The sequence below is a fragment of the Aquarana catesbeiana genome, linkage group LG05, assembly GCF_042186555.1.
Source record: "Aquarana catesbeiana isolate 2022-GZ linkage group LG05, ASM4218655v1, whole genome shotgun sequence".
In the NCBI taxonomy this organism is placed as follows: Eukaryota; Metazoa; Chordata; class Amphibia; order Anura; family Ranidae; genus Aquarana; species Aquarana catesbeiana.
The window spans coordinates 32,088,950-32,110,845 of record NC_133328.1 but is presented as its reverse complement, the minus strand read 5'-3'; the positions used below and the strand labels follow the sequence as shown (position 1 = coordinate 32,110,845).

General features: G+C 42.5%; 1 protein-coding gene and 1 non-coding gene across 8 annotated transcripts in view; one reads left to right on the top strand and one right to left on the bottom strand.

Annotated features, from left to right (window-relative positions):
• Positions 1–21,896, top strand: part of DYNC1I1 (dynein cytoplasmic 1 intermediate chain 1) — a 646,676-nt gene that overhangs the window by 411,527 nt on the left and 213,253 nt on the right. For all 7 annotated transcript variants that reach the window (XM_073629570.1, XM_073629573.1, XM_073629571.1 and 4 more), the window contains 3 exons: positions 1,322–1,435; positions 4,553–4,686; positions 11,023–11,167. In XM_073629570.1, coding sequence (XP_073485671.1) covers positions 1,322–1,435; positions 4,553–4,686; positions 11,023–11,167 — 393 coding nt within the window. The remainder of the gene's footprint in view (positions 1–1,321; positions 1,436–4,552; positions 4,687–11,022; positions 11,168–21,896) is intronic.
• Positions 4,309–4,499, bottom strand: LOC141146396 (U2 spliceosomal RNA). Its single transcript, XR_012244886.1, has one exon. It is a non-coding gene; the product is annotated as a U2 spliceosomal RNA (small nuclear RNA).

Here is a 21,896-nt window from a genome sequence, read left to right as displayed (position 1 = left end):
GGACAAATACCACCGCTAAAACGAATAGCGCCGTTTTACCGCTGACGCCGCCCCCACCCTAGTGTGAAAGGGGCCTTAAGTACTGTAGGTTAGAGAGCAGGGAACAGAATTTTGAGTGCGCATTTCCAAACAAAGATCAGTCAGAAATCATAACCTACCTGGGTACAACCAAGGCTAGATTTTCACCACTGCAGCCCACTATTGTCACCTAATTTACACAGAATATTTCTTTATTTTTTTAGCCTTAACCTGGCTTAAACTATTGTGATAGTGTGTAAGGCTGGTTTCACATGGGCTGTCCGATCAAATTCGCCTGTCAGTTTTTCAGCGATAAAAAGAAAGAAAGGGCGCACCAGCCATGTACATTATCGTTGGATGTAAATTTGTTAAAAGCAATAAAAAAAAACTACTCACAAACAGGAAAGAAGATCTCGCAATGTGAAAAGTCGTTGACTAACAGCATACAGTCTATGATGAACGGAGCTCTCCAGAGGTCACAAAGGGACTCACAGGGATCACTGCCATCTGACACGTTTCGAAGGGAATGTCCCCTCTTCCTCAGAGCTCAGCAGTTAACAAATTTAAGTCCAACGATAATGCACATGGCTGGTGCGCCCTTTCTTTCTTTTTATCGTTGACTATTAGGATTCCCCATCCTTGAGGGCAGCAAGGTCTGTGTCTCTATACCATTGGTCTGGTTATCCACTTGTGTGCAGGAGCGTTTTTTCTCTGCTGTCAGTTTTTCAGTATCTGATCCGATCCTGTTCGCCAAAAACAGCGCATTGGATCACAGTCAGATGAAAATGTACAAGTGGTCTGCTTACATTTGACAGCCCCATAGAGAACAGTGGGGCTGTGTCCGTGTCCACTCTGCATAACGGAGCAGACACGGACCTGTCATTTGCCTGCTCAGCGGGGAGACCCCCTGCTGAGCAGGCGGATGTGGACTATGGAGGACGCCCGTGCGAAACCAGCCTAAATGACTTTATGTGAAATGACTATTACTACAGATGATGGAAAAAAAGTCGCCCCCTCTACCTCTTCACCCTATAGGTGTGTACCTAATGTGTCTAAAGGCAAATCTGGCCATGGATACAGGAAGAGATAATAAAGTGTGACCTAAAATTAGTGGTTGTAGTTAGCTTTTTTCTTTTTCTTTTTTTTTTTTTTTTTAGATATTTTCTTATTATTGTTAATATAATGTTCAAGTTTTAAACATTCGCATAGAGGTTCATCACGAGACACGTTCTGTATTTACAAATTCTTGCCCAAACAGTCACAGATCACATGAACTATGAGAGCTTTGCTTGTCTTTTAACAGCATCCCATCTACTGCGTGAATGTAGTGGGAACACAAAATGCGCACAACCTTATTACCGTATCCACGGATGGGAAATTGTGCTCCTGGAGTTTGGATATGCTCTCAACTCCACAGGTGAGTGCCGGCTCTACCCCATGAGAACCACTCTGACTAATGCCTTAATTGGTGCAGTCTGCTACCAGCTGTAATACATTCTTATAAAAAGCAAAGTTTAACTTTCTGCTAACAAGAAAACTTGTATTTATTTACTACTAGTCATTAAAGAATGAGGTTTAAGGGAGTTTTCACGCCACCATTTTTGGCTCTGTTTCTGCCTAGTATAGCAAAGAAGGCACAGAATTTTTAGGCTTGGTTCACATATGAGCCACATGTGGCTCACAGCAGGGGTCCGGTGTGTCCCCGTTCACCGTTTCAGGTCCGATTTCAGCCCGAATTTTGGGCTGAATTCAGACCTGAAACGGACCAAAAGACGCACTGCAAAACGCACCGGACCTGCTGAGGAGATATGTGAACCGGCTCCATAGAGAGCCAGTCAAAATCTCCTGCTATTGCGAATCCCGCATCCAATTCGCAATGGTGTAAACCCAGCCTTAAAGTGAAACTAAGTTTAAAAAAGTAAAAAATTATGGGAGGGCAGGTGTTTCATCAGATTTGGCGACCCATCAGAATTTGTAACGGAAGTGACGTTCCGTTGACGCCATCTTGCTACACCCCGCACTCCTCCACAGTAAGGATACACTGAGAAGGGGGTAAGTGGACATCTTGTTACACCCACCGGAGTTTCGCATTTCACACTTAATTTTAACAGTAAACGGAGCATATATGGTGAAATAGAGTATTTAGAAATCCATCCACATCTAAACAGTCCGTCGGATTTTTAAATACTGTATTTCACCTTATAAGCTCCTTTTACTGTTAAAAATAAGTGAAATGCAAAACTCCGGTGGGTGTAACAAGATGTCCGCTTGCCCCCTTCTCAGTGTATCCGTATTGTGAAGGAGTGCGGGGTGTAGCAAGAAGGCGGCGACGGAACGTCACTTCCGTTACACATTCTGACAGGTCGCCTAATCTGACGAAACACAGGCTCTTTATTGCAGAAGAGACACGCCTCTTCTGCAGTAAGGCTAGTTACACATTTGTGCAGGTGCGGGCGTGCGTGTAAATCGCACGCGTTCCCACACCCACGTGCAGCTGCACTAAATACACGCTACTTTCATTAAATGTGCAGGGGTGCCATTAAGAGTTAATGGCACCCCGTGCATTTTATGAACACAGCACAGTTTGCAGAAACGCATGGTGCCAAAGCATCATGCAGTTGCTATGCGGCCACTTTTTAAAAAAGGTGCTGAGGAAATGTAAAAAAAAAATAACAGTTTGAAACAAGTAAATATAATATTTTTTTATAGAATATGCTATGATGAAGTGCTGATTTAGCGTGAAACGCGTTAGCTGTGGAGATGTATTTTATTGAAGCGTTTACAATAAAGGTAATTCTTTTAGATGTGCAGGTGACCTAGCGTCTTTTTTCCTGCTATGAAGACTACTGCGAACAGGGCCAGCAACTAATAGTGTGGTAGTGGAGGTGGAACAGTGGACCGACCTGGAGCAGTGTTTTGTTCTCCTTAAAGCGGTTGTATGCCCTGACCAAAATAAAAGCTGGAAGGCAAAGACATAATGAGCTAGTATGCACAGCATATGCAAAACCTAAATATTTAATTTAATACTATTTTTTTTGTGAATTGACTACTTTTTAATAACTACCACATTAGTTATTTTAAGGGAAAATTCATGCGGTATTTATCTCTTAGTAAATTAACCCCAAATAAGGGTAAACCTCTCCAACGTAGTCCTGGATAGCAGTAAAAAAATTAATTTACCACTCTCTGCAAAGTAAAAAAATAAATAAAATAAAGTTTTGGCAGCATTTCTTTAACTTAAGAGACTTTGCATGTCTGACTTCCTATCTTCCTTCCAACCTGCATGTCTTCACAGGGACAGGAAGTAGAGGGAAATCTTCCCAACAGGAATCCAAATAGAAAAAACCTGGGAGTTCGGCTGAACTTGCACGAATACAAACCGGCATTTTAGTCCGACTTCAGGGGCGAAAACATCTGTGCGGGTTCCTGCACAGATGTCTATTGAGATTGCCCCCGAAGTCACCAAAAGTAGTGCAGGAACTACTTTTGGGAATCAGTGCGGCACCGCAAAGTTGGATTTGCACCGATTCGGATGGTGCAATTACCGGTGTTCTATTGGATAGTGCCTGCCGTCGAAAAGTGCCTGCGCATGCGCAGTACTGAAGGGCACTCCAGCTGATTTACCGATTTTACGTCACCATAGCGCATGCGCACATCGTAGGAGGCATTTTTTCGACGGGAGATGCCATTTGACGGGCACAATTGAAAGCAATGCAAACAGCGGAGGGAGACCGTAGTTGTCAGACTGTGCTTCGCTGTTACAGGGCGGGTTTTTTCTGTGTTGCAACCCGCCCTTAGACACAGGCAAAACCTGCCGTTCAACACACCAAATCTGCCCTACAACACAGACAAAACCCGACATTGAGCACACTGAAAACCCGCAACAGCAAGGCACAATCTGACTCCACTGTTTGCATTGCTTTCAATTCTGCCTGTCAAATGGTATCTCCCGTCGAAAAAAATGCCTCCTATGGTGTGCCATGCGCTATAGTGACATCACGCCAGCTGATCGGGAAATCAGCTGGAGTGCCCTTCTGTACTGCGCATGCGCGGGCACTTTTCGACGGCGGGCACTATTCGATAGGGCACCGGCAATAAGCTACGATTTGGCATGTGATTTGACAGCAGGCTGAAGCCACAGAGCCGGTCCAGGCTCGGGAAAGATCGTGACTGACTATATGGTCTGGATGCTGCATCCACTACCTACCATATGCTGCCCGATGCTGCATCCACCTACTGTAGGTAAGTATGATTCAAGAAAAATAAATCTTTCTCATACTTTTTTTTTTTTTCTGGTGCACCGGTCCTGGAGGTACTGCAATACCAGGTCGATGCGTGGAGTGGACAGAGCAAGCTCTTCTTCCATCACCCTGTTCTAAAAGTCCATTTAATATATGGTTCACAGATAGGGGACGTATCAGATATTAAACTGATAAGAACAGATACTACACTTGATCTTAGCTAAAAAGGCGAGACGCGATCAATATGTCTCTTAAGAATTTCTCACCTTAATGAAGGTTTTTGTTTATTCCAGGAAAGTATGGAACTCGTCTACAATAAATCCAAACCAGTGGCAGTTACTGGGATGGCGTTTCCTACTGGAGATGTTAATAATTTTGTAGTCGGGAGTGAGGAGGGGACGGTGTACACAGCTTGCCGCCATGGAAGGTATACAAAGCTATTTGATATCAGTTTAAATTGGAATGATGTATTTTGCAAAATGTACTGTTTAGTGGAGGCAGATTGATATAGTGGTGTTTGATGCCAAAAGATAGATCTCGGTGCCGGACAGAGAGATTTTAGCGCTGGTAAAGTAAGTGTGGGTTTGCAAGAGTTAGACCCTGTTGCCAGACCATTTCATTTAAAGTAATAGTAAACTTGTTTTAGTTATTTTTACCTACAGGTAAGCTTATAATAAAGCTTACCTGTAGGTAAAATGTATATGTTTAGGAGATATTCTAGTGAGCAGCAGCCGGTAACGTCACCGGCACATGCGCTCTGACGGAACAGCATATCTGTGCCATTCCTGCAGAGCTGTGTGCCATGGCCACAACTCCCCCGTGCATTTGCATCATCCCCATTACTCCTCTCAACACAAATTACCACTCTTGGCACACCTCCTAAAAGCGGAGTTCCACCCAAAAGTGGAACTTCCACTCGTTGTACTCCTTCCCCCCTCCGGTGCCACATTTGGCACCTTTCATGGGTGGGGGGGGGGACAGGATACCTGTCTTTCACAGGTATCCTGTCCCCACTCCTGGAAGAGAATACCCAGTACTTTTGAGTATGCAAGGGCATGTGACTCACTCCCCATCCTCTTATGTGAACGTTCTGATGTTTGAAGACTGCCCAATGCTCTCACTAGGGGCAGGAAGACAGTCCTCAGCTGCAACTCAGAGTTTACACAGGGTATCCTTTTCTTGGTGGTCATAGCATTGGGAATTAAAGAATATGAAGTATGTGCTGCTGGAGAGAGATTTGTTAAAGAGAACCTGATGCTGTCAGGAGGGTCTTTATCGGGGCAGGGCCAATCAGACGGTCAGAGTCCCTGAACCTGGAAGGAAGACCAGGTGAAGATGGAAGCCTCCGAAGCGATGACAGCTCGCTGCTGGAGGGCTTCATTTTAAGGTAAGTCTTTCATAATGTGCTAGTATGCGAGACTACTAGCACATTATGATATTGCCTTGCAGGTGGAAACTTTTTTATTTTTTTTTCCTTACAAACTTTACTAATACTTTAACAGCAATCTTCCCAAAGGTGTATAAGTGAATTGGAACCATTTAATGTTTATTTACCTGTAAAATCCTGTCTTGTGGTACATCCAAAAGGCCCAGAGACAGCTGCTGGGTGCTGCCATCTTGGATGTGTCAGCAGCCCCAGCAGACTCAGAGCTGTCACTCAAGTGACACTCTATAGTGTTCCGCGTTTCAGGCAGCTGCATATTTAGGGAGGGTGAGGGAAGGGGAAGAGAAGTTGGGGTACCACACACAGTAAATATGCACTCCCAGAAGAGGAGAGGGCTATGAAATAGCAGGAGGGAGGGGCTGCGCTGGGGAGTAGACCTATCCCGCAGTTATCAAATTTCCTCGGAAGTTCTAAGGCAAATTGCAATTGAATAAAAACTTTATGGAAAGGAAAAATGCTACAAGGAGTATTTAAAATGCTTGATTTTTCTTTGCTTTTACTTTTTTTTAGGTGGTAAAAAGGTCTTTTTAAACCCTGCGTTTAGTTTAAAAAGGGAGATCATTAACCATCAGTGTGATGTGTCTCTTGTGCTGCTGTCTCCAGGTTTAGGTGAAATCTTCCTCCTCCGATGCCTAAATTCCCCACTCACGCTTTCGTAATTGCCTGGCGTGCGGACAATTGCCTGTCCTTTCCACCCAGCTCCTCCATTCATAGAAGCCATTAATACAGCTTCTATGAATGAAACATAATCTATAACTTTGTACACACAGTCAGATTTTCCGATGGGAAATGTTCGATGAAAGGCTGTTGGCGGAAAATCCGACCGTTTGTACGCTCCATCGGACAATTGTTGTCGTATTTTCCATGGACAAATGTTGGATGGCAGGTTTTAAAATTTTCCGTGGACAAATGCCTGTTGTCGGATTTTACGAGCGTGTGTACACAAGTCCGTCATACAAAAGTCCAAAGTACAAACACGCATGCTCGGAAGCAAGGACGAGCCAGAAGCGGTTGGTCTTGTAAACTAGCGTTCGTAATGGAGATTTAACATTCGTGACGTGGCAAATTATGAAATCTCGAAATGCAGCGCACAATTCTCTTCTTCTTTAATGGGATAATAATGAAGCTGCTTTGCTGGTGATACTGATGGAGTTATTGCAAACAAATTTTCAAAGGCTTTTTTTTTTTTCTAGTGATATCAAGAATAATATTATTATGCTTTTTTTTTTGTATTATTTGGGCAAGTTACCACAACACCATTATCCCGTAGTTTATAAGAATGATACAACTATGTTGGTGTCCCTTGTCAATTTTACATTGTATTTTTTGAAATGTAACTGCCTACTCCCAAACTGTCATTTGAAGTAAAACACATAGCCAAGTATTATTCTCCACAATTTTTTTTATTGTGAATTAAAAAAAGACAACAAATAAAATTAGACATGCTATCTGCCAATAGAACTTAACCAAAAAGTGCCTTCTATGCATCCAAAAATATAGAAAATATCCCAAATCAAATCATTATTAAACCAAAATATAAAATAAAATCCTCATGCATGTGTCCTGCTTCTTAATATAGGGGTCAACAATGCCAAGAGTTGGTGAAAGCAGGGGTCCGTCATCCGGAGATAATTCTGAAAAACATCTGGATTATTCTCCTGGAGCCCCACAGCAAAGGCATATGACATAATTAGTCACAATTAATAAAGCAACCAATTTTTGGTCCAAGAACTCCTCCTCCTCCTGTTCCTGGGCTGGACTTGGGTCAAAGCAATAACTCCAAGGCCAATAATAACACAATATCTCCTCTGATTCCGCAACATGGCTAGTTGACGAACGGCCGTTCGGAAATGAACTGAAAAGCGCAAAATGAAAAGCGCGAATCAACACTCACCAAACTTCTACTAACACGAAATTAGCAGAAGGAGCCCAAAGGGTGGCGCTAAAGAGCTGAAAAACAAGGTAGTACGTCACTACGTTCGCATTTGTTGGTCGACAGTTCCTTGCCGTTTGTATGCAAGACAAGTTTGGGCCAAAATTTTTAAATTTGTGGAAACCCTGCTGAAGTCTGCCCAGTTAGCACTCCCCCTATGATCTGTATTCTACAACCTTCAACTCCAGTTTGGGGATACTTGCAAGACTTCGAGAAAGCTTTATACAGCTGAAAACCATACTGTATGTACAAGACTTTAGGATGGGTTTACAGTGGTGCTGTGCAGCCATACATGTACATTAATGCTCATTATATCACAAGTTAATGTGCATCATTGTAAATAGGCTGAAAAATTGCAACAAAAAATGCACCTGACCCTTTTTCGGCAGTGCAGCACAGGGTAGTACCATGTACTGTGGTGCTCTGGATCACAGGTGATTTGCTTTATTGCATTGGGGTGCTGTTCAAAGTGAATGGTACCCCAGAGCACCAACACACATAACTTGTGTTGTCGCACCACAGTAGTGTCAACCTGCCCCTAATATTAGCGTTAAAGCCCATCTCCAGGCATAACCAAACCTCCCTCCTGACAGCATCAGTTTCGCTTTAAAAATATTCTTACCAGCAGCACATACTTCATATTCTTCCCAATGCTATGACCACCAAGAAAAGGATACCCTGTGTAGTCTCTGAGTTGCAGCTGATGACTGTCTCCCTGCCCCAATGAGAGCACTGTGTCAGTCACCAAACATAAGCGCTTTCACATACAGTGGGGATGGAAAGTATTCAGACCCCCTTAAATTTTTCACTCTTTGTTATATTGCAGCCATTTGCTAAAATCATTTAAGTTCATTTTTTTTCCTCATTAATGTACACACAGCACCCCATATTCATAGAAAAACACAGAATTGTTGACATTTTTGCAGATTTATTAAAAAAGAAAAACTGAAATATCACATGGTCCTAAGTATTCAGACCCTTTGCTCAGTATTTAGTAGAAGCCCCTTTTGATATAATACAGCCATGAGTCTTTTTGGGAAAGATGCAACAAGTTTTTCACACCTGCATTTGGGGATCCTCTGCCATTCCTCCTTGCAGATCCTCTCTAGTTCTGTCAGGTTGGATGGTAAACGTTGGTGGACAGCCATTTTTAGGTCTCTCCAGAGATGCTCAATTGGGTTTACGTCAGGGCTCTGGCTGGGTCATTCAAGAACAGTCAGTTGTTGTGTAGTCACTCCTTCATTTTTTTAGCTGTGTGCTTAGGGTCATTGTCTTGTTGGAAGGTAAACCTTCGGCCCAGTCTGAGGTCCTGAGCACTCTGGAGAAGGTTTTCATCCAGGATATTCCTGTACTTGGCTGCATTCATCTTTCCCTCGATTGCAACCAGTCGTCCTGTCCCTACAGCTGAAAAACACCCCCACAGCATGATGCTGTCACCACCATGCTTCACTGTTGGGACTGTATTGGACAGGTGATGAGCAGTGCCTGATTTTCTCCACACATACCGCTTAGAATTGAGGCCAAAAAGTTCTATCTTGGTCTCATCAGACCAGAGAATCTTATTTCTCACCATCTTGGAGTCCTTAATTGTTTTTTAGCAAACTCCATGCAGGCTTTCATGTGTTTTGCACTGTGGAGAGGCTTCCGTCGGGCCACTCTGCCAAAAGCCCCGACTGGTGGAGGGCTGCAGTGATGGTTGACTTTCTACAACTTTCTCCCATCTCCCGACTGCATCTCTGGAGCTCAGCCACAGTGATCTTTGGATTCTTCTTTACCTCACACCAAGCTCTTCTCCCCCGATAGCTCAGTTTGGCCGGATGGCCAGCTCTAGGAAGGGTTCTGGTCATCCCAAATGTCTTCCATTTAAGGATTATGGAGGCCACTGTGCTCTTAGGAACTTATGGAGGCCACTGTGCTCTTAGGAACCTTAAGTGCAGCAGAAATTTTTTTGTAACCTTGGCCAGATCTGTGTCTTGCCACAATTCTGTCTCTGAGCTCTTCAGGCAGTTCCTTTGACCTCCTGATTCTCATTAGCTCTGACATGCACTGTGAGCTGTAAGGTCTTATATAGACAGGTGTGTGGCTTTCCTAATTAAGTCCAATCAGTATAATCAAACACAGCTGGACTCAAATGAAGGTGTAGAACCATCTCAAGGATGATCAGAAGAAATGGACAGCACCTGAGTTAAATATATGAGTGTCACAGCAAAGGGTCTGAATACTTAGGACTAAGGATGAGCTTGGGTGTGTTCGCACACTCCACGTGCAGAGCCCGCCAGGAAGTCGGCACTGCGCTGCGCTAATCACAGGCAGTGAAACATTTTCCAGATGTGCGGCTGCAGAGATCGGGAAATGTCTCACTGCCTGTGATTAGCGCAGCACAGTGCCGACTTCCTGGCAGGCTCTGCATGTGGAGTGTGCAAACACGCCCGAGCTCATCCTTACTTAGGACCATGTGATATTTCAGTTATTCTTTTTTATTAAATCTGCAAAAATGTCAACAATTCCGTGTTTTTCTGTCAATATGGGGTGCTGCGTGTACATTAATGAGGAAAAAAAATGAACTTAAATGATTTTAGCAAATGGCTGCAATATAACAAAGAGTGAAAAATTTAAGGGGGTCTGAATACTTTCCATCCCCACTGTAAGAGGATGGGGAGTGAGTCACATGCCCTTGCATACTCAGAAGTACTGGGTATTTTCTTTGCTCTTGGCAGCTAGATGGAATGGTAGACAAGAGTACAAGGTAAAAATGGGGTGCTAGTGAAGAATGCATAGATAAGTGAAGATATAGTTAAAGGCAAGGTCGGGACAAGAGGTGGGCAGGAGTGGCAGCTGCCCTGGGCACTGTGGTATCATGTGAGGCATGGGGGCACCACAAGGAGATTGGGGGAGGGGATTTGTGTTGAGAGGTGGAATTTGGGGGGGCACAGGAGGTAAGAATTGTTCTAGGAGGGGAAATTTTGGGAGCTGTGCTTGGAGGGGGGATTTTTTTGGGGAGGGGATTTGTGCTAGTTGGGGTTGTTTGGGGAACATTATTTGTTGCTATGAGTGGAAATTTTGGGGGGATTTATGGATGGAGAATTTGGGGACAGTTTGTGCTGGGAGGGGAAATTTGGAATGGGGTGGGGGTCTGTGCTCAGAGGGGAAATTTGAGGGGTGAAGAATTTGTGCTAGGAAGGGGGATTGGGAGGAGGGGGAATTTTTGCTTAGGGTGTAAGCATGCAGAGGGGAGGGGATTTTGTTGACACATAATGGCCATACATCTTGGGGAGGGGCGCAATTTGGCATGTTTACCTTGGGCTTTAGATGACCTTGTCCTGGCACTAGTTGAAGGGTAGTGTGATGTATATGGAAGGTAACTGCCACCCTCTTTGTACCCACAGCAAAGCTGGGATCAGTGAGGTGTTCGATGGTCATCAAGGGCCCATAACAGGAATCAATTGCCACAGCGCAGTGGGATCCATTGACTTCTCTCATCTATTCCTGACATCATCCTTTGACTGGACGGTCAAACTGTGGACAACAAAGGTAAGCACTGAAGTCAATACCAATCAAAACACTTACAGCTATAGATAGTGGTAGTTGGTTGCATTCAACTGGACTTGTTCTTCAATGTTGAAGATGTTTCATAGCTTATCCAGGCCACTTCTTTAGTTCTAGTTCTAATGCGTGTCAGGGACATACCCCAACATGTCAATTGTGTCAAGTGATTGGGTTGAGGTGACTGTGCTACCTGTGTAGGTATAAAGGCTGGAGTATCTTACTGACACTCTTTAGAACTAAAGAAGTGGCTAAATGAGTTGTATGTGACTAAGGCACCTTTCAGACTTGTATGACTTGTCCTAAGACTTGGGACTGCAAAGTTGTATGACAAGTTGTTCCCCATGATTTCCAATGACTACCATTCATATTAGTGCCGACTTCAAAGTAGTCCCTGCACTACTTTTGTCCGACTTTGATCCTACTTCAGCCCATTAAATATCACTGAAGTCATATCAAAGTCGGATCGCTGTCTTAACTGATCTGACTTTGGCATGCGACTTGTGCTCTGATGATCTTGATGGGGAACTCCACGCAAAATGTAAATAAAAACCGGCATGGGTTCCCCTTCCAAGAGCATACCAGGCCTTACGGTCTGGTGTGGATTTTAAGGGGAACCCCCACGCCGAAAAAACTGTGTGGGGTCACCCCAAAATCCATACCGAACCCGTATCCACGCACAGAGCCTGGCAGGTCAGGAAAGGGGGTGGGGATTAGCGAGTGCCCCCCTCCTGAACTGTACCATGCTGCATGCCCTCAACATGGGGGGGTGGGTGCTTTGGAGCAGGGGAGGCCCTGCGCCCCCCACCCCAAAGCACCTTGTCCCCATGTTGATGAGGACAAAGGCCTCTTCCTGACAACCCTGGCCATTGGTTGTCGGGGTCTGTGGGCAGGGAGCCTATCGGAATCTGGAAGCCCCCTTTAACAAGGGGGCCCCCAGATCCTGGCCCCCCACCCTATGTGAATGAGTATGGGGTACATTGTACCGCTACCCATACACCTAAAAAAAAGTGTCAAAAATAAAATGCAGTACAGAGGTTTTTAAAGCAATTTATTAGGCAGCTTCGGGTCTCTTCTGACTTCTTCTCCCCTCTCTGGCTCTCCCTCTTCGGCGACGTCTTCTACCTCCTCCGCTGATGTCTTCTGCCTCTGCCGGTACTTCTCCCCTCTCCGGGTCTTCTCCGCTGATGTCTTCTAGCCCTCTCTGGTTCTTCTCCCTCTGTCCGCTGTCTTCTGCCTCTGCCGGGTTGTTAGAATATCAGAATTTATGAATGGATGAGATCTTAAATAATAATTGAATTGTATATATAAAAGGGTCTTCTTCGCTGTCTTCTCCCTCTGTTCTTCTTCCGATGTTGACTCAACGCTCTCTCCCACTTTAATGCTGGGTGCGCAGTGTGCCACTACTTAAATTGGCATGGGGCGGGGTCACCGGGTGACATCATCCGGAGGCCCGCCCCTTATGGCACACCGCTCACCCAGCATTAGAGCGGGAGAGAGCGTTGAGTCAACATCGCTGTCTTCTCCCTCTGTTCTTCTTCTGATGTCGACTCAACTCTCTCTCCCGTTCCAATGCTGGGTGACTGGATGAATAGGTGTCATTGGAAAACGTGGGGAATGACTTGTCATGCAACTGTGATGTCCAAGGATGCAAGACAAGCCGTGCAAGTGTGAATGGGGCCTTACCAGTTAGCCTGCAAAAATTATTTTAAAAATAGCCCTGTCTAACAGTGTATATCAAAGAAAGAGGGTTTAGTTGCACACATTTGCAAAAAAGGTGCATGGGCACATTGGACGCCCAGCAAGAGCACAATGGCAGCTGAAAGCATCCAATGCATCCCCACGCTCAATTCAGCCAACAAGCTGTGCAGATAAGTGGCAACCACTCCAATCTAGAACTAGCCTTCACAGTAAGATTCACATTGAAGGGGCTTAGCACATTACAAACAAGAAAACATTTCCCAGCACACTTATCAGCTAGCCTGCAAAAAATAAATTAGCCATGTCTAACAGTATAAATCAAAGACAGAAGGTTTAGTTACACACATTTGCAAATATCAATATTAAATGGGTGGGAGGAAGGAATTCCAAATGGGAACCTTGAGTATTTTGGACACTATTTGTGTCAGGTACCACATCCTACTGTATATGGAAATATATCCAAAAAAACTAGATATAGAAAAATCAGGACTTTAACAGCATCCAAAACATGTAGAATAAAATCTCAATTTTATTTGTACAAATGTAAAAACAATGTAATATAAAAAATTCTGGAAAAATACAAAACAGGATTACATGTACATATTATATATTGCTTTCCTCTACATCCATGTTATATTTAGGTGATGGGTTGCTTGCTGTGACTTTAACATGTTTCACGGATCAATAGCATGCTTCGTCAGGAAGATAATTACAGTAAAGCTCTGTGGTAGATGTATAAATTCTTCAAAAATAACATAATTTAGCCAGTACGACCAACAACTGCACCTCCTACCGGTAGAAGAAATGGACCACGCTTATCTGGAATATCCAGTGTCTGCCCTTGAAATGGGCCATTGGTTCAAAATAGATGTTTCGTTTTTAGTTATACTTGCTCAAAATTGGCCACTTCATGTGTAAGACTAGTCCATATCAAATCTACATCCACATAGGAAATAAAATGATTTTTGCATATGACCGCTGTTACTTCACCAAGCTCCTATGGAAGCACTATGTGACATGCCTATGTGGATGGAAATTTGATATGGACTAGTCTTACACATGAAGTGGCCAATTTTGAGCAAGTATAACTAAAAGCGAAACATCTGTTTTGAACCAATGACCCATTCCAAGGGCAGACACTGGATATTCCAGATAAGCATGGTCCATTTCTTCTAGGAGGTGCAGTTGTTGGTCGTACTGTCCAGACTTGTGCACGACAGAAAATGTTGTTTCGTTTCATATTCATTCGTAAAATGCCTATTGTCGTTCTGTTATATTCGTTATGTTACAATAATTTGTTTTCAGATCATTTGTTATTTCTGTAGAGTATCAATATTCGTTATAGCAAATCGATTTGTTTTCAGGTAATTCGATATTTATGTATGTGTGTATATACACATATATACACAGTGGGGACGGAAAGTATTCAGACCCCCTTAAATTTTTCACTCTTTGGTATATTGCAGCCATTTGCTAAAATCATTTAAGTTCATTTTTTTCCTCATTAATGTACACACAGCACCCCATATTGACAGAGAAACACAGAATTGTTGACATTTTTGCAGATTTATTAAAAAAGAAAAACTGAAATATCACATGAACCTAAGTAGTATTCAGACCCTTTGCTCAATATTTAGTAGAAGCACCCTTTTGATCTAATACAGCCATGAGTCTTTTTGGGAAAAATGCAACAAGTTTTTCACACCTGGATTTGGGGATCCTCTGCCATTCCTCCTTGCAGATCCTCTCCAGTTCTGTCAGGTTGGATGGTAAACGTTGGTGGACAGCCATTTTTAGGTCTCTCCAGAGATGCTCAATTGGGTTTAAGTCAGGGTTCTGGCTGGGCCATTCAAGAACAGTCACAGAGTTGTTGTGAAGCCACTCCTTTGTTATTTTAGGTGTGTGCTTAGGGTCATTGTCTTATTGGAAGGTAAACCTTCGGCCCAGTCTGAGGTCCTGAGCACTCTGGAAAAGGTTTTAATCCAGGATATCCCTGTACTTGGCCGCATTCATCTTTCCCTTGATTGCAACCAGTCGTCCTTTCCTTGCAGCTGAAAAACACCCCCACAGCATGATGCTGCCACCACCATGCTTCACTGTTGGGACTGTATTGGACAGGTAATGAGCAGTGCCTGGTTTTCTCCACACATACCGCTTAGAATTAAGGCCAAAAAGTTATATCTTGGTCTCATCAGACCAGAGAATCTTATTTCTCACCATCTTCGAGTCCATCAGGTGTTTTTTAGCAAACTCCATGCGGGCTTTCATGTGTCTTGCACTGAGGAGAGGCTTCCGTCGGGCCACTCTGCCATAAAGCCCCGACTGGTGGAGGGCTGCAGTGATGGTTGACTTTCTACAACTTTCTCCCATCTCCCGACTGCATCTCTGGAGCTCAGCCACAGTGATCTTTGGGTTCTTCTTTACCTGTCTCACCAAGGCTCTTCTCCCCCGATAGCTCAGTTTGGCTGGACGGCCAGCTCTAGGAAGGGTTCTGGTTGTCTCAAATGTCTTCCATTTAAGGATTATGGAGGCCACTGTGCTCTTAGGAACCTTAAGTGCAGCAGAAATGTTTTTTGTAACCTTGGCCAGATCTGTGCCTTGCCACAATTCTGTCTCTGAGCTCTTCAGGCAGTTCCTTTGACCTCATGATTCTCATTTGCTCTGACATGCACTGTGAGCGGTAAGGTCTTATATAGACAGGTGTGTGGCTTTCCTAATCAAGTCCAATCAGTATAATAAAACACAGCTGGATTCAAATGAAGGTGTAGAACCATCTCAAGGATGATCAGAAGAAATGGACAGCACCTGAGTTAAATATATGAGTGTCACAGCAAAGGGTCTGAATACTTAGGACCATGTGATATTTCAGTTTTTCTTTTTTAATAAATCTGCAAAAATGTCAACAATTCTGTGTTTTTCTGTCAATATGGGGTGCTGTGTGTACATTAATGAGGAAAAAATGAACTTAAATGATTTTAGCAAATGGCTGCAATATAACAAAGAGTGAAAAATTTAAGGGGATCTGAATACTTTCCGTCCCCACTGTATATATATATTCATGATAACGATTCATAATTTGGAAAATCATTTGTTTATTGAATCCATTAACACACACAATGACAACATCTCTTCTCCTCTGCTCAATTACAATACAACACCCTTCTCACTCTCACACTTTGCCAGTAATCCAACCTCCAGCACAAAATGAATCAGCTGATTGGACTGTAAGATTTACTCCGATTTGACCTTTTGTTTCATTTAGACCTTTAATGAATTAACGAAATATGCCAAATTCATTTGTTATTTTCGCTATATTCTCTTTCGTATTAGTTGAAATTCGTTTTTTTTTCTTCAGAGATTTTTTATATTATTACATTGTTTTTACATTTGTACAAATAAAATTGAGATTTTGTTCTACATGCTTTGGGTACTGTTAAAGTCCTGATTTTTCTATATCTAGGTTTTTTGGATATATTTCAGTATACAGTAGGATGTGGTACCTGACACAAATAGTGTCCAAAATACTGAAGGTTACCATTTGGAATTCCTTCCTCCCACCCATTTAATATTGTTATTTTTTTCTTCGGACATTCGGATGCATCCGAATGTCTGAAAGATGCAAAATTCGGCCGAATTTTGATTCGCTACAAAACTAATTGCACATTTCTAGTACTGTCTGAATTATGTTATTTTTGAACAATTTATATATCTGGCACAGTGTTAATTTCGGCGACTAAAACGACTAAAACATTTTAGTCGACTAAATGAATATTATTTTAGTCGACTAAAATATGACTAAAACTAAAACAACTGAAATGACTAAAATACGACTAAAACTAAAATGGCATTTTAGTCAAAAGACTAAAATGGGACTAAAACTTAATTGCCACTTTAGTCAAGACTAAGACTAAAACTAAATTTGAAATTTGACTTCAAAATTAACAATAGTCCGTAGTGCATGTTCATACCTCAATGTAATAATAAATAACCTATTAGATTTTTCACTCCAGCAGTATATAATGAGTTTGAAAATTGTAGAGAATTGTTAACTAATGCGTTACAATTGAATTACACCCATTAGATTTTAGATGACTAAAATGAGTTTTAGTCGACTAAAATATACTTGAGATTTTAGTTGACTAAAACCTAGGACATTTTAGTTGACTAAAATGTACTGGAGATTTAGTCGACTAAATACGACTAAAGCTGAAACAATTGCAGAAGACTAAAATGGGACTAAAACTAAAATGCCATTTTAGTCCTAAGACTAAAACTAAATTGAAATTTGCTGCCAAAATTAACACTGATCTAGCACAGAGCTTGACTGTAATTATCTTCCTGATGAAGCATGCTATTGACCTGTGAAACGTGTTGAAGTCACAGCGAGCAACCCATCACCTAAATATGGCACGGATGATGAGGAAAGCAATATATATGATATATAATATGTACAGTGGGGCAAAAAAGTATTTAGTCAGCCACCAATTGTGCAAGTTCTCCTACTTAAAAAGATGAGAGAGGCCTGTAATTGTCATCATAGGTATACCTCAACTATTAGAGACAAAATGTGGAAACAAATCCAGATAATCACATTGTCTGATTTTTGAAAGAATTTATTTGCAAATTATGGTGGAAAATAAGTATTTGGTCAATATCAAAAGTTCATCTCAGTACTTTGTTATATATCCTTTGTTGGCAATGACAGAGGTGAAACGTTTTCTGTAAGTCTTCACAAGGTTGTCACACACTGTTGCTGTATGTTGGCCCATTCCTCCATGCAGATCTCCTCTAGAGCAGTGATGTTTTGGGGCTGTCGCTGGGCAACACGGACTTTCAACTCCCTCCAAAGGTTTTCTATGGGGTTGAGATCTGGAGACTGTCTAGACCACTCCAGGACCTTGAAATGCTTCTTATGAAGCCACTCCTTCGTTGCCCGGGCGCTGGGGGTTTAGGATCATTGTCATGCTGAAAGACCCAGCCAAGTTTCATCTTCACTGCCCTTGCTGATGGGAGGAGGTTTGCACTCAAAATTTCACGATACATGGCCCAATTCATTCTTTCATGTACACGGATCAGTTGTCCTGAGAAACAGCCCCAAAGCATGATGTTGCCACCCCCATGCTTCACAGTAGGTATGGTGTTCTTTGGTTGCAACTCAGCATTCTCGCTCCTCCAAACACGACGAGTTGTGTTTCTACCAAACAGTTCTTCTTTGGTTTTATCTGACCATATGACATTCTCCTAATCCTCTTCTGGATCATCCAAATTCTCTCTAGCAAACCTCAGACGGGCCCGGACATGTACTGACTTAAGCAGGGGGACACGTCTGGCACTGCAGGATCTGAGTCTCTGGTGGTGTAGTGTGTTACTGATGGTAACCTTTGTTACGTTTGTCCCAGATCTCTGCAGGTCATTCACTAGGTCCCCCCGTGTGGTTCTGGGATTTTTGCTCACCGTTCTTGTGATCATTTTGATCCCACGGGGTGAGATCTTGCGTGGAGCCCCAGATCAAGGGAGATTATCAGTGGTCTTGTATGTCTTCCATTTTCTAATTATTGCTCCCACAGTTGATTTCTTCACACTAAGCTGCTTGCCTATTGCAGATTCAGTCTTCCCAGCCTTTTGCAGGTCTACAATTTTGTTTCTGGTGTCCTTCGACAGCTCTTTGGTCTTCACCATAGTGGAGTTTGGAGTGTGACTGTTTGAGGTTGTGGACAGGTGTCTTTTATACTGATAACAAGTTCAAACAGGTGCCATTAATACAGGTAATGAGGGGAGGACAGAGGAGCCTCTTAAAGAAGAAGATACAGGTCTGTGAGAGCCAGAAATCTTGCTTGTTTGTAGGTGACCAAATACTTTTTTTCCACCATAATTTGCAAATAAATTATTTCAAAAATCAGACAATGTGATTGTCTGGATTTTTTTCCACATTTTGTCTCTCATAGTTGAGGTATACCTATGATGACAATTACAGGCCTCTCTCATCTTTTTAAGTGGGAGAACTTGCACAATTGGTGGCTGACTGAATACTTTTTTGCCCCACTGTATATGTGATCGTGTTTTGTATTATTCCAGATTTTTTATATTATTACATTGTTTTTACAAAAACATTTTGAGATTACATTTGCAAATATATGTGAAAGCCACAGTGCCTCATCAAGGCTCCTTTGTATACTGTGGTCCTATCTCTATAGTTTTTAGAGTCTCTGGAAGAATGAGAACCTTCACAGATAACACTTACATTTTTTTCTTTTTTTTTCCATGTGTCCTTTTGACTCCTTATAAACAATATGGAGTGGTGGTAGGTACAACACAGGGTCCAATTTTAATCTTCACCAGAGATATTTCTAGCATTTTATTGCTATGGGCATCACACAGAGAGGTCTAACTTTTTTATTCGATGTAATTGCTTGTATATAACCCTTCTTTATATTAAATTCTCATCATCCCTTATATAACAGCTAAAATTTAACATAAGATTTACAATGCAAGTGTTGCCAGTATAACTTCCCCCTAAAGGAGGTTTTTCTCTTTTTTTCTGTCAAGCTGAATTGTACCAAACTTAGATTTTTGCAGTCCTTGATAATATATAACATGTGTTGGAGGAGTTGGAATTTTATTATTAAACAGGATTCTTACAAGTGCTGCTATATGAAAGTCCAGGAGTTGTATTAATATTGCTGTGCGTAATACAGATAATATTTCACACTTAATGCAATGTGATATCATTGACTGAGATCTCTCCGAAGGAGCATCTGAATGAGCCAAGATTTTGTTACTGATGAATATAGGAATGCTTGTAGAATAAACCTAGACTTTCAGAAACTTTACAAGTCTGCCTTAATACATTCCTGACATGTCATGATATAGATCAGCCATTCTCAACCTTTTTAATCCAGGGAAACCCTTGAAATAATTGTTGGGTTTCAGGGAACCCCTGCTAAAATTTAAGGCATTAGGGGTTAGTGGGAAGAATGCCTCTTACATCGGTGGTCAGTGTAGCGAATACCTCCTTAAAGTGCTGGGCAGAATGCCACCTTTACAGACAGCTAATAAATATTATTGGTGTCAAGCCGCTGACTCTCCCAAGTGGCACTGAACCTGAAACTATGTAGACACCAAGAGATCGATGGTCAGTGAGCCACAGCTCAAGGAAACCCTGAGCAACCTCTGGAGGAACCTTCCACAGAACCCTGGCTGAGAATGGCTGAGACAAAGCAACAGTACTATTTCAAAGAGTTATATCTTTAGCCCCTTGGTGACGATGCAACAGTGGTCCCGCTCCACTGGGCTTTATTCCATGGGGCCGCATGTTTGCGTATCTCCCTTTGTGCTGGGAGCACGCTGCACACCGCACTCCCAGCACCGAGACCGGGTTCTCAATGAGAGCTCCAGGCCCCGTACTATCGATCGGGACCCAGAACTCCCGATTTCGGGTCGCCTGATTGCTGTGGTAGTGTCTGATGGGCTACCACAGTGATTAGTCACTGTAAAGCCCGCCCCTGTCATTCTCTCTCTGTGAATGGAGAGGAAAGATCCATTGTAACTTTGTCTCTCCTTGCAGAGAGGAAAAAAAAGTGTTTGTAAAAAAAAATAAAAAAAAAATAAAATAAAGATAAAATACCTAGAGCAAATTTTGATCTAGGTCAGTGCCAGGGTTAGTGTTTTTTTTAATTAAAATGATAGAAAAAGACACTTACAAATCAAGCACTTATCGTAAGTGCAATGTGGAGTGCTCAATGTGTACAAACAGCAATCAGAAGATAGCCGCGGGTAACATCAGGTGTGACTCCTCCTCCCGTACGCGTTACATCCTGGGCGGGACTTGGTCAGCGGGAATGTCATGCCTGATGTCACCCACGTCTATCTTCCGATTGTTGTTTGTACCCACTGAGCGCTCCACGTTGCACTTACGATAAATGCTTGGTTTGTAAGTGTCTTTTGCTATCATTTTAATAAAAACCATCAGCAGTGAGCTACCTCATCATTAGTATGCTACCTATTACACCACTCCTGATGCACCCTTCGGGCTTCTTATCTCTGTTTAAGACTTTTAAAAATGTTATTGCCTGTTTTATTGAGCTGTACTTTATGTGTTTTTTATGAACATGTGTGGTATCGCTTTGATCATCAGGAGCAGGATCATTTATTTTGGGTTGTTCTTTGGTGGTAGGTTATGGTAGTAACAAGAAATATACAGCTAAATTAAAAAAAAAAAAAAAAGATGTTTTTACTATTTTAGGCCAGTTTTCTTTTGAGTATAAAAAAAATCAGGAGATTTCCATAACCATTTACCACCAAATGAAAGCCCAATTTGCCCTGAAAAAACAAGGTACAGTAAAACCTTGGTTTGAGAGTAACTTGATTGAGAGTGTTTTGCAAGACAAGCAATTTTTTTTAATACATTTTGACTTGATATACAAACAATGTCTTGATATACAAGTAGCTTCATGTCACAACTGAGTATAAAAGAGAAGAGAGGAGCCTCTAAAGTGTAGCAATATGGTTACATTTAATGAAGTTACAACATTTAGCAACATATTTCTACACTTTGGCCCCTTTCACACTGGGGCGATGGGGGCGTCGGCGGTAAAACAGCGCTATTTTTAGCGCTGTTTTACCGTCGTTACTGCGGCTGTATTCGGCCGCTAGCGGTGTGGTTTTAACCCCCGCTGGCGGCCGAAAAAGGGTTAAAACCGCTCGCATAGCGCGGCTATAGCCGCGGTATTGCCGCGGTATAGCCGCGCTGCCCCATTGATTTCAGTGGGCAGGAGCGGTGAAGGAGCGGTGTATTCACCGCTCCTTCACCGCTCCAAAGAGGTGGCTTGCAGGAGTTTTTTTTCTTCTCCTGCCAGCGCACCGCTTCAGCGAGGGCTTTCACACTGAACAAACAGCAGCGGCTGTTTTGGGTCGGTTTGCAGGTGGTATTTTTAGCGCAATAACGCTTAGAGGCTCCTCTCTTCTCTTTTATTCTCTGTAGCTCCTGCTAGATTTTGCTTCTAATCCCCTTGTGGAG